General features: G+C 40.3%; 1 protein-coding gene across 3 annotated transcripts in view; it reads right to left on the bottom strand.

Annotated features, from left to right (window-relative positions):
- SKIC3 (SKI3 subunit of superkiller complex) overlaps positions 1 to 12,451 on the bottom strand; it is a 51,251-nt gene extending 38,800 nt beyond the window's left edge. For 2 of the 3 annotated variants that reach the window (XM_055791712.1, XM_055791710.1), the window contains exons 1-10: positions 12,320 to 12,451; positions 12,027 to 12,122; positions 11,481 to 11,578; positions 10,858 to 11,001; positions 9,738 to 9,829; positions 9,006 to 9,081; positions 6,848 to 6,988; positions 3,673 to 3,771; positions 3,468 to 3,576; positions 1,527 to 1,667 (exon numbers count right to left, since the gene is read on the bottom strand). In XM_055791712.1, the coding sequence (XP_055647687.1) occupies positions 1,527 to 1,667; positions 3,468 to 3,576; positions 3,673 to 3,771; positions 6,848 to 6,988; positions 9,006 to 9,081; positions 9,738 to 9,829; positions 10,858 to 11,001; positions 11,481 to 11,570 (892 nt within the window). In that variant the 5' untranslated portion in view covers positions 11,571 to 11,578; positions 12,027 to 12,122; positions 12,320 to 12,451. The remainder of the gene's footprint in view (positions 1 to 1,526; positions 1,668 to 3,467; positions 3,577 to 3,672; positions 3,772 to 6,847; positions 6,989 to 9,005; positions 9,082 to 9,737; positions 9,830 to 10,857; positions 11,002 to 11,480; positions 11,579 to 12,026; positions 12,123 to 12,319) is intronic. The other variant, XM_055791711.1, reaches the window with a different exon arrangement.
- Positions 12,452 to 12,546: the final 95 nt, after the last annotated feature.

Here is a 12,546-nt window from a genome sequence, read left to right on the forward strand (position 1 = left end):
CATACAGATCTCAATGCAGTAAGGCAAAGACTAAGAAGCACATAAGCTTTTCTTAGGCTTAAATTTGCATATAATATTAAGCATACAGAAAATAAAAAGGGGAAGAAGTGAGGAAATACACAACACTAGCTTAGGGTGAGTTTTTGTTTCAAAAAGAAAAAAGTCCTTCACTTTGATGAGACATTAACATCAGCAGCCCGTAGACCGCTTAGTTTTTTCTCAGGAACCAGAGAAAATCCTATAGGATTTCAAGACAGCAAAAAAATGGCAAGACTGTTTCACTGAAACTTCTTGATAAAGTTGCTTTAATTAAAGATTCAATAACAAAGCTGAATCTGAGTCTTCTGATAGCAATATATATATATATATTGCTATTAAATAAATGCCTTGAAGGTTCAATGCCTAAGATGCAAATGTATGGCTTACTGAAAAAGACATTACTTCCAAGCTTTACACATTTACACATTTTATCAAGAGCCCTGAACTTTGCATTAGCCCCTTCATGAGCAGAGTATTACATGTAAAAATAAAACCAAAAAAGCTATTTGGGAGATGTATCTTTTGTCAAAACCAGGATGTGTGTTTTGTTAAAGCATCTAGCAGTCATTTAAGCCAGAAGAATTTGCTTTCCATGGAAGACCTTTTCCTCTTAAGCACCTGACATTTTTTATTTCATATTTTGGGCAAGACACGTTATTTCACTGTCAGTAAGATACGGTAGAATATTCCAAAATCCAGTTTCAGAAACAGTCTGATACTAAACCTGGGTGAAAGTAAGCAAGGTATCCCAGCCTGACTGACTCATGGTTGCTTAGATCCCAAATGTTTATTTAACCAGCTTTCTCAATAAGTTGTTTTGAATTTCCCATGGCCAGAACAGTGAGAGTGGATAGTCTTATTTTCCCGCAAGTATACTTATGAATAATTTTCAAAGAGCTTTGCTATTTCAATATAAGCAAGATAATTACAGGTTAGCACGCCAATTCTTCAGTGAATCTGGCTACTGTAAAAAAAAAAAATAATCCTCTGGTATTTCTCTTTAGATACCCAATAAAAATGTTTACCCAATGTAAGTGTTAAAATGGTCTTAAAATGATGTAACTTCAAAGCAAAGTCACTTTTTTTCAGGTATAGAAATGCAGTGACTAGACTTGAGAAGCTGTATGGTATTTTACTTTGTAAATTCCACATTCCCTCATTAACTGCTATTGCTGTATTTACTGCTTCACCTAGGTATTTCCCCAGTAATGGTCACATTAAGAAAAAGTTTGATGCTGATCACACCAAAATACTACAGAGCTGACTGTAACAGTAATGATAGACTTCAAAGGCATTATATTAAAGCTGTATTTTTTAAAAAATTTAAATGTCCAATCACAGAAAGTGTTGAGTATTCTTTTAAAAATCCAGCTGTCTTAGAACTGGCAAAGTATTATGCAAGTATAAGATTCCCAAAATATCCAGCATAAACTATCTGGTGTTCAAGTTACCTTAAATTACTTATATACCTCATATTACACATTTACCTTCAGTTAGACTCTTAACAGCCTCTTTGTATTTCTTTTCTTGGATGTATTTTATACCAAAACCAATGATGCCTGGACCACTACTTGCATCCACCTCCAAAAGCCTAGAGAAACAATGCAGGGCCTCTTCTGACAAAATACCTGGTTTCAGAAAAAGAAGTATTTTTATAAAGTTTTAAATTTTTAAAAAATGCAAAATACCTTATCTACATAAATATGACCCCTATCCTTTGCTCAAAGTAATTAATTTATTAACTAAGCTTTTTTCCAAAGGTACTACACGCTTGCCACCCTCTACCTTGAAAACAAACACAAAACCTAAGCAGTTACCTAAATACCCAGTAGCACCAAACAAAACAGTCCAAAACCTGAATTTTTAACCAATTGTGTTAAATTACTACAGGTGTAGCTCCTTTATTAATAAAAACTAATTCCTTCACATGGTTCTCATGTAAGTCCAGCTGAATACCCACATGTCAAAATCTGCCATAATTAAATCAAAATAATTTCCTTCCAGAGCAGCCTTGTGTACCTACAAATTTGTTGTGATGAGCTTGCTGCAGCAGTCTTGCTGTGAAACCACATAATGTCTTGGCTTAATTTTAACTGATGCCATGAACTTTTAACACTTGTGTTGAGCTGTGATTGTATACCTGGCAGTCATGGCTTAAAGCATCTGTTGTGACTTGAGCAGTCTCTGAACTACTATTTTCTTTAAAAAATGATGGACTCATTTGACTTAAAGGTTGCCTTTGATCTGCATTTGGTAAAGGTGACTAATAATGCACCCAAGTTACAAGCCCGCAAGTTTGGGCTATGAGTACTACAACACAGTTGCAGTGACTCAAATACAAACAAAACAGCCTTATTAAAACCTAAGCATCATCCTCCCCACCCTGAGATGGCTGTGGGATGATGAGATGTTGTCAGAGTATTGGTGTATAAGAGCTATGCCAATCAGATGCTCCTCTTCCTTTAGAAATTAGTTTCTACATGTTTCTCTGAACTGTAAAGCATTCTCATGTGGAGATGTGTCTGGGACTCATTTGTGTCTGGGACTCATTTGTCTTCATTTGTTCCAATCAAAGTGAAAAATTCTCTCTTGTTTTATGTCGTTACATTATTTCATGAAGCCTACCTTCAAAAAATAGAAAAGGCCTTCTATTCTCTACGCTGGAAGAATTACTTCTCTTTATCTAAACCAGAGAGGGATTTTTCCCGATTTTCTTTCCTTGTTTCAAAAAGAAATGAAATCAACTTCTGATGTCTTAAACAGTAAAACAAAAGACCAAAACTCAGCAGCTACCTTTGAAAATGCTGAGAAAGTGTCCAACACTACTGTAGTGTTGTTTAGTGAACTACTGAAAATAGCAATTTTATACTTTCAGATCCCTGCACTACTGAACACACTATGGTATTTTTTTTCCTTAGAGGTTCTCCTGTACTACTTAGAACAAGTATCTAAACAGATCTCTTTATTACCTATTCGCCAGACATTCTTTTGAAGAGTTTCACAAACATTTGGATTTTTTGCCAAGAGACATTTTCTGTGTCAAGAATAACCTGTATCTAGCCTGTCCTCAGCCTTAGAGCACTGGCTAGCATTCTCCCGTTTCCTCTTCTAAGCTTAAGCAGCTAACCATATCTGGAGAGGCTGCTTTCAAGTTTTGTAAGGCATTCTTTCTTTGTGACTTTGTACATTGTCAATGTTGGACTTAACTCACAGTGCTACTTTACAGTCACCACACAGTTACAGAGCTAGAAACAGCAAATCATAGGACCAAACACTTTGCATTTCCAGACAGGCAGAAACAGAACACAGAAGTAAATAGTGCACTTGCATTGGGTTGTGAAGGGTAAAAACTTTTAAAAAGATAGTCACAAAACTAACCATAAAAGAAATAATTTAAGCCCCAAAATGTCTAAATCCAGCCTACTCACCTGACTGAATAAAGTGCAAGCAAAGTACTTCTAAAGGATAACCCACAGTAGGATACAAAGCCATCATATCATTACAGGCCTTTGCCAACCTAGGCGTTTCATGAGGAAACTTGAACAGAAAAAAAATAAATAGTTATTTGTATGAATTAACACATGTGGACTATTACATCTATTCACTGATGAAGACAGATTAACATAACCTTACTTTTGACAAGCACTGAATAAAGTCCTTGTAAAGATTTTGGTGGTCTTCACCAGGAATGGGGTCAGCAGAATTCATCGCATGTTCAAACGCAGTCAAAAACTGCAATAAGAAATAATTAGCACTGCAACAAACAATGACCCTAGGAAAATGTTATCATCATAGAATAGGATATTTCAGTTGCAAGGGCCATACAAGGATCATCTGGTCCACCTGCCCAACCACTTCAGGGCTGCCCAAAAGTTGAAGCATGCTGTTAAGGGCACTGATCAAACACCTCTTAAACACTGCTAGGCTTGAGGCATTGACTGCCTCTCCAGGAAGGCTGTCCCAGTGTTTGACCACACTCTCAGTAAAGAAATGCTTCCTATTGTCCAGTCTAAACTTCCCCTGACACACCTTCCAGCCATTCCCACGTGTCTTGTTACTGGATCCCAGGGAAAAGACCTCAGCACCCCCCTCTCTGCTTCTCTTCCTCAGGAAGCTGCAGAGAGCAGTGAGGTTGCCCACCAGCCTCCTCCTCTCCAAACTAGACAAACCCAGAGCCCTCAGCTGCTACTCACAGGATGTGCCTTCCAGTTTTCTATAGCTATGTGGATAAATACATGTTGTTACCTGGATCCTACTAGTTAAGTTTATACTAGTACTGTGAACAGAGAAGCAAGTTCCTTATCATGAAGTAGCACTCAAATAGCAGCCAAAGCATGTGAATTCTCTAGTACAAGACTGCGGATAACTGGCTAGCTGAAAAGGGTCACATAGACATAGTCCAGCTGGCTGGACAAAAATGCACATCGCTCTCAGCTTAACTGAAGTAAAGCAAAATACACTATCCTTGGCTGTTCTTGTTACACAGTAACAGGAAGATCGCGGTGGGAAAAGAATGTTGCAGGTGGGAACAGATAACTACAAAAGAGAAACTAGGGGCAGGCTTGGTATTTAGGCAACTAACCAATAATGAGCTTAACTTTTGTAATATGTATGAGCTAATTATAACAAGGCATAAAAGGTGACTGTAAGGTACAATAAACGAAGTCTGCTGATCACTCATATTGAGTGACTGTGTCTTCCTTCCGTCGCAACACAAGACGAAGCAGTAATACGCTGTTTCGTAACACAGGGTGGGTACAAGGAAGGTAAAATTTCTAAAAATGTGAGATTCTTCTCCACACCTAATCTCAATACAAAGGACTCAGTACCACAAAAACTAGGTTACTATTCTCTACGGTTAGCTGTTAGCCCTCCCCTCTGCTCTAGTCTAGAAGTCTAGTTTTGTATTTCTTGAATCCATATATATTGGAGGACACAGGCACCAAAGAGCACAGGCTACAAACAAGCATGCTGAACAAGAAGTTGCCCACGGTTTGTCACAGGTGAAATACGATGCTGCCTTCAATGCCACATCCTTCCAGGTTCAGGTGCTTTAACCAAAACTGCAGTAACGTGAACTGTAGATCTGCACGTTAAATTTATGCAACTGGTATTTAATGCAACTTTTTTTTGTAAACTTCTTGTTACCAAAAAGAAAGCAGTGCTGCCTGCAGCACCTTTTCCTATAATAGCTTGTAGAGTTAAAAGCATTCGCCTTCTCAAATAGCAGAGATCATGATTCAGTTTTCTGCTATCTGAAATTATTTCAATTTATATTTGCTACCTTTCTGGAGCACTGCTACTAGCCAGAATGGAAATGAGAAATTTCCACCCTTCCTTCTGAAGGAGGTTCATCTTGCAAGAACAGATAAATCAGACAAAACAAAATTAACTTTGGCCATAGAAAACACAGGATCAGTATAATTCATGATCCATTTTTTTTTTGCCCTATTTAGCTTTGACATATCCTAAAAAGTGAGAGCTTAAAATCTACAGAAGAAAACCTGAACAAAAGCATTACTATCTAGATTAAGCACTAGGTACGAAGAAACAGGAAAACAGCACAAAGCTACTTCCTCAAGCTCAGAAGAAAGGTGAGGGAGTTTGTTTTGGGGAACTCCTGTTCGGGGTTTGTGTGGCAGGTTTCTGTAGCAGTGTGTGTGTGTGGTCTACTACAGGGGTGGCTCCCATGAGAAGCTACTAGAAGCTTCCCCCATGTCCAATGGAGCCGATGCCAGCCAGCTCCAAGATGGACCCGCCGCTGGACAAGGCCAAGCCCATCACCAACAGCGCTCGCGCCTCTGGGATGAAATATTTAAGAAGGGGGGAAAAATGCACAACTGCAACCAGAGAGGAGTGAGAACACACGAGAGGAACAATTTTGCAGACACCAAGGTCTGCTGGACCAGTCTGTTCCTGAAGAGTCCCACAGAAGGAACCCATGCTGGAGCAGTTTGTGAAGAACCGCAGCCTGTGGGAATGACTCATGTTACAGAAGTTTGTGGAGGACTGTATCCCATGGGAGGGACACCACACTGGCGCAGGAGAAGAGCATGAGGAGTCCTCCCTCTGAGGAAGAAGGAGTGGCAGAAACAATGTGTGATGAACTGACCGCAGTCTCCATTCCCTGTTTCCCTGTGCTGCTGGCAGAGAGGAGGGAGAGAAAATCAGGAGTGAAGTTGAGCCCAGGAAGGAGGGAGGGATGGAAGAAAGGTGTTTTTAAGATTTGATTTTCTTATTGCCCTGCTCTGACTTCTAATTGGCGATAAATTAAATTAATTTCTCCAAGTTGAGTCCATTTTGCCCATTATGGTAATTAGTGAGTAATCTCTCCCTGTCCTTATCTTGACCCATGACCCTCTCATCATTATTTCTCTCTCAGGTCCAGTCAGGAGGGGAGGGATAGAGTGGCTTGGTGGGCACCTGGCATCCAGACAGGGCCAACTCACAACCCTGTCAAAACCGATGAGTGATGATTCTTATAACATGCAGAGACAGAACAATGCATCACTGTGCTACAGTGCAAACCTAGACTCCTGCAAAACTTGGGAGGCAGTTAATGAAGGAATTCCAGGACAACTGCTTGGATTTAGGTATCTGATTGCACCTAATACCCACTGCAGCTGCTGCACCCTCACAGTTTTTGTCAGAAGGTAAAACCACCCACCTTTTCCTGAGAAGTTTAGTACCATTGAACATTAACGAGACTAATAGTCACAAGATTTGCATGGTTTTTAAGGCTTCATTAGAAATCTAGCTGCAGTGTACACATATATGTATCTAGATGAGTAGCAGTGAGAAACATTACCAGCTGTTCAGTCTTATTATCTTGGTTCTGTGTACTGTCTTTCAGTAACTGGATCATCTTCTTCCAAAGCTGATGAAGCTCTGCCTTTTCTGCACCTTCCTCCTGCTTCATTTTTATTAGTTTGTGCCATGTTTCAGCCACCTGTCAAGAGGAACATATGAACCAGGCTGTCACTCTTACATAAGCTTTCCAATTACTGTCAACTCTACTATACTAGGGTAGAAAACAGAGTAGCATTTAAAGTAACGACCCAGATTTACCTGCTTCCTGATTAAAGCAGTACCAAGTCCCAAAATCATAACAAGTCTCAAAACCATAACAAGTCCCAAAGGGACCTGTCCACCTTCCAAGGTACAGTAAATAAGGAAGGCAACATCCAGAGTATGAATCCTGACTCCAGTTCTTGAAGGAAATCAACAGTAAAAATAAACCTAAACAGTTCTCCGATAAACTCTGAAGAAAAAATTAAGTGTTGTTGGATCTACAGCACTATGAACACAGAGAGAACAGCAGTAGTCCATGCTGACATTCCAGTGTGGATATTGTGGTTTAACCCCAGCCCCAAACTAAGTAACCTGTATTTGCTCACTCACTACCTGCCTTCTGCCAAGGGATGGGGAAGAGAATTGGAAAGGAATGTAAAACTCCACAGTTGAGAGTAACAATTTAATAATTAAAATAAAATAGGAGAAAAAACCCAAACCAAAAAATAGTAGTAACAATTATAATGCAAAGGATGGAGAAGGAGAGAGGAATAAAATCCAAAGGGAAGTGAGAACAAAAAGATGATGCACAATACAATTGCTTGCTACCCACTGAGCAACACCCAGCCAGCACCTGACCAGTGATCAGGCAGCTCCAGCCAACCCCCACCCCCACATCCCCTCAGTTTACATACTGAGCATGACATTCTACAGTATGGAATATCCCTTTGGCCAGTTTGGGCTGCCCAGATTGGCTGCGTCCCCTCCCAATTTCTTGTGACCCTCCAGGCCTCTTGCTGGCAGGGACTGAGAAACTGGAAAGTCCTTGCCTTACTATAAACATTACCTAGCAAGAACTAAAAAAAACCTCTATGTGTTATCAAAATTGTTCTTACACCACAGCCAAAACACAGCACAGCACAAGCTACTAATACAAAAATTAATTCTATCCCAGCTGAAACCAGGACAGTGGAAAAGTCAACGTAACTGAAAAAAAAAAAAAGACAACAGGACCTTGAAGTCTAACTTGCAGTTTCCCGTTGTGCATACAGCCTTCATATGCTGAACTATTAGCACGGAATTACATTTCAGAATCTGGTATACAAAGAGGCTTTGGAGCCAATTAATAGTTTTGAGCCTGATGTTAAGTAATAACGTAAAGGCTTTAATTTTCCATTGTTGGAGAAAAGGGGAAAACATGACAAGGAGTGAGACCACACACCACCCTGTAAGAAAGCAACCTTATTAAAGAGTAAAGGAAGAGTGAACAGCGTAACTGCAAAAACATGCGTCCTGTAATATTACTGCAAGGACTATAGGCAAGGTTACTGTTGAACCATTCAGGCATTTAACAGCTCCACCTTGTGGTAAACTGACAAGGGCCACGCCTGCTTCTGCAATGGTGACGCTGACACGGATTTCAGGAGTGCTATGCAGGCTGAAGCTTGGGTCTCCCCGGAGCAGCTTTAGTGTCCTTATTGTTGTGCATGCAGTGCAGTATGTAAGCATGAGTTCAGGTTGACTACAAATTCCACCTTACCCTCTGGCATGCAGTATCAGGGACAGTCTAGGATGGGATCATCTCCCAGGTGAAGAGCTAATCATAATACGTAGAAGCGGCCAAGCTAAGGCAGAGGACATCCGACTCCCACATACTACACGTAAATGTGCATTTGGGATTGTGGCTGACTTCTAGAAATAAAACAGGATGGGCCACCCTTTCAGCCTGTATACTAACATTCCTTTTCAGGTTTTGTCAGTTTAATATACTGCATCCAAGTCTTACACAGTGGAAAAAAACTGAGTTAAAAATCAGTCCTTCTTGGTTGTGGCCCACAAGGAGATCTTAAGTGGTCTGTGACCCAAAAAACTGGGGATTCCATGATGAAAAGTGGTTAGTTCTGATCAAATGGAAATTCCTTGTTAGAAGACAGAAAGTAAAGTACTCAACCTACCTCTAAATACTTCTTTTCTTGATGATATAGTTCCACAAGCTTGTTACATACATCATACCATTTCTGCTTGTCACCACTAGAAAGAAGAAAATCCCACACAAACAGATGAAGTTTGTTTTCCATAAAACCCTATGTTTTTCAAATTTTGACAATAGTTACTAGATTCAGTTGCCAAAAAAACATTTATAATAAATACTACAGATCTCCCTAGTTGTTTTACTCATTGCTTCTGTAACTGAGTAAAAAAATTAAAATTACTTTAAGGGATTGTATTTTTATACAATTTTCAAATTAAGGAAACAAATGGAACACTCCAGTCACCTACAGTGACAGCTGAGAGTTAATGTGTTTAGATCTATAGCTGTATGAATCAAGATGACATACATTCTGTGACCTTAAAGAAGAGATAAATAGACCGACTTATTAATGCAGACAGTGAACTATCAAAGCTAAATGCTTCAAGACAGCAAGTTTAGAGACAGGACGACACAGAATTCTCTAAATTATTAGCCTCAAGTAAAATTATTCCAAGAGCTTTTCCCTATCAAAAGGGGCAGGATCAAGAAGCCTTAACACACATATGGCAAACATTAGTAATGAGTACTGACCCACTGGTGTAACAAGGCTTTAAAAAAAAAAAAAAAAAAAAAAAGCAGCCTATCCTGTGTATCAGCAATGGCATTCACTGAACTAGAAATCTTACACTAAATTCTACTATTCAAAACTCTTTACCTTTCATAGAGTTCCAAGAGCTTGTGGTAAACGTTTGCTAAGTCTCCTTTGACATCTGTTTGGTTGGATTTCTCGTAGAAATTTGCTAATCCCTTTAAAAAGAAAAAAAAAAACCTAATATTTGACATCAACAGTATCTGTTACTGCTGCCTACAAAAATTATTCCACTGCCTTCAATGGGGTCAAGTATTAATGCAGTAATCTCTGAGCACAATCTAAATTGATACTTCTGTACAGCCTCCTGAATCTACTTATTTTAAGTTAAAAGCTTTCCTCACTTTCTTAGCTAATACCAACAATATTTGAAACTTTTATATATTACGTAATCTTGTCTGCATAATACACAGTATACAAAGCACACTAAGTCATATGATAGAAGATCTACAACCAAATATCATACCATCTTGTAGAGTAACAGCCAGAATTTGACTGCAAAGCTGAGGAAATTTCAATATATCTCAATATATTGAAATCAGGCACCAACAGTTATATTTTAAAAAGGTATTTATATTGAAAATACTAAGAACCTTACTAACTTAGAAAAAATACCGATTGTTACTATCAGAAACAGATTTAATATGCAACCTTACCTTTCACAAGTCTCCAAATAACACAACTATAAACTGTTACAGGTTGTCATGCACACATCATCCATCACACAGTGATTTAAAATGTGTACTATTGTTTATAAGTAACAACAAAACTCAGTAACAATCCACTACACATTAGAAAAGTAAGTTACTAATAGAACATGTTCTCTCCTATGAGAGCCGTTGTCAAATGTTTCATGAGCTACAAGTACCGAAACTCCTAGGCATGGATCAATTTCCAATATGTTTCAGTTCATGTTCTCTTACACATTTCACTGCTACCTAGTCTACAAAAGAAATAAGAACTTAAAAATACTGAAACGAAAGTTCACCCTGCTATACATATGCAGCCACCCACAGCTTTACTTTGGATGCACAAATAATACGAACCTCTGCTACTCCGAAGCTTCAGTAGAACTAAGGGCCCAATGAGAACACAATGTAAGTCTCAAACTCTGCTTTGCTCCTATATTTAACTCCATTGTGACACTTTTCAGCAAAATAAAAAGTGACTCTGTACTTTCACCTACCTGCCATGCCAGTAACTGGTTTGGTTCAAGTTCGATAGCCTTCTTATATGCTCCTTTGGCCTGATCAGGCTGCTCCAACTCAGCAGCTGCCACGCCAATAAATACCCAAGCATTGTAGTTATTTTTTTCTTGCTTCAAGACTGCCTAGAAATGCACAATTTTAAGAGAAACTGATAAATGACGTGCATCTTACAGATCCATGTGTTAATTAAGTTTTATTGTTACAGTTTGGTGAATTATTCTATATGGTAATACTAGAAGTTATGTAACTTTTAGGAAGAGACTAAGAATGCTTCCTATCTGAACTATTCAGCCAACACCGTATCTGCAGCTCAGCAATTAAAGCACTCCTGTCAACGTCTGGGTTAGAAACACATTTTTATTTCTGTCATTCCAGACTTAATATTCTTATTGCCACACATAAGCAAATGTAAAAGGAAGGGGAACAGAAGTTTGTGCATGGGCAACTAATATGAATGACTGATGCAGTAAAAACTGAGAATCAACCTCACCTATTACATCAGTAAGGTCTCCACATCTGCATTACTATACAGCTGCAGGGGTATGGGAACAGCAAATAACATGTGCTAAAATATTAGACTCCAAGTAAAAAAATCAATTACCTTGCAATGTTTCAAAGCTTCCTTATATTCTTTATTTCGTATTGCATCTCTAGCACTCTTTAACGCTGCCTTCACCTCTTTATTTGACATTGTGGCTACTAAGTAAAAAGGACATATGATCAGTTCTTACAAAATGGCATACTGAAACCAAAACATCGTTTATATCCTACTGCAATTGCACGGAGAGTTATTTTAAACACAGAAATATAGTACAATATGCCAAAACGCATACAGCACAAAAAGATTGCTGGGACATCATTGAAATTACTTACACTTGGCTTCAAGGCAGGATTAAGTCAATATTCCAAATAGCTAAATGGTAAGTAGCTATCCCAGAAGGAAATTTTTTATTAAGGTTTAAGAGGAATTTAAACAGGAGGAAAGATGTTATATGACGGTCACCTTCAGACTCTGAAGACACCCCGGACATAGATTCTTTCAAGAGGAATTGCTAAGAAGCAGCAGCCCCTGCTTAAGAGGCATACTGCGCTGGACACACATGCAAGGGGTTCCCCAAGGTTGCAGTTTTTCTTGTGTGCTGCCTACCGTAGTGCGACGGCCAGCTTCTCCTTCACCTTCGGGTTCGGTCCACGCTGCTCCTCCTGCGCTCACCCTCGCGGCAGGCCCCGCTCCGGACCGCAGCTGCAAAGCCAGAAAGAACCGGCGTGAAGGCCACGGCACCGAAAGGCCGAGCCGCAGGGTCCGCCTGCGGAGGCGGCCCCTCTCCGCCAGCTCATCCGGGCGCGGCAGCAGGTCGGGCCGCCAGCCCTCACGGCGGGGGAGGCCGGGCCGGGCCGGCACCATCACCCCTCGCTACCGCCCCGCCGCTTCAGCCTCACCTCCACCCGCCGCCGCCACGGCCACGACAGGCCGCGCCGCTGTGCCTGCGCGCCCGACGTCAGGGAAGCGACTGGGCCGTGCCCGCCGCCATCTTGCTTCGCGCACTGCGAAGTGTAGTTCCCGGTGCCCGCCGCCCCGCGGCACGCTGGGCGCCGTAGTCCACGGCGCTGAGGGAAGCGACCGGGGCCCCATCGGCAGAATCGGCTGTAGGGGCTGTCGCTGCCCT

Source organism: Falco peregrinus, chromosome Z (assembly GCF_023634155.1).
Source record: "Falco peregrinus isolate bFalPer1 chromosome Z, bFalPer1.pri, whole genome shotgun sequence".
Taxonomy (NCBI): domain Eukaryota; kingdom Metazoa; phylum Chordata; class Aves; order Falconiformes; family Falconidae; genus Falco; species Falco peregrinus.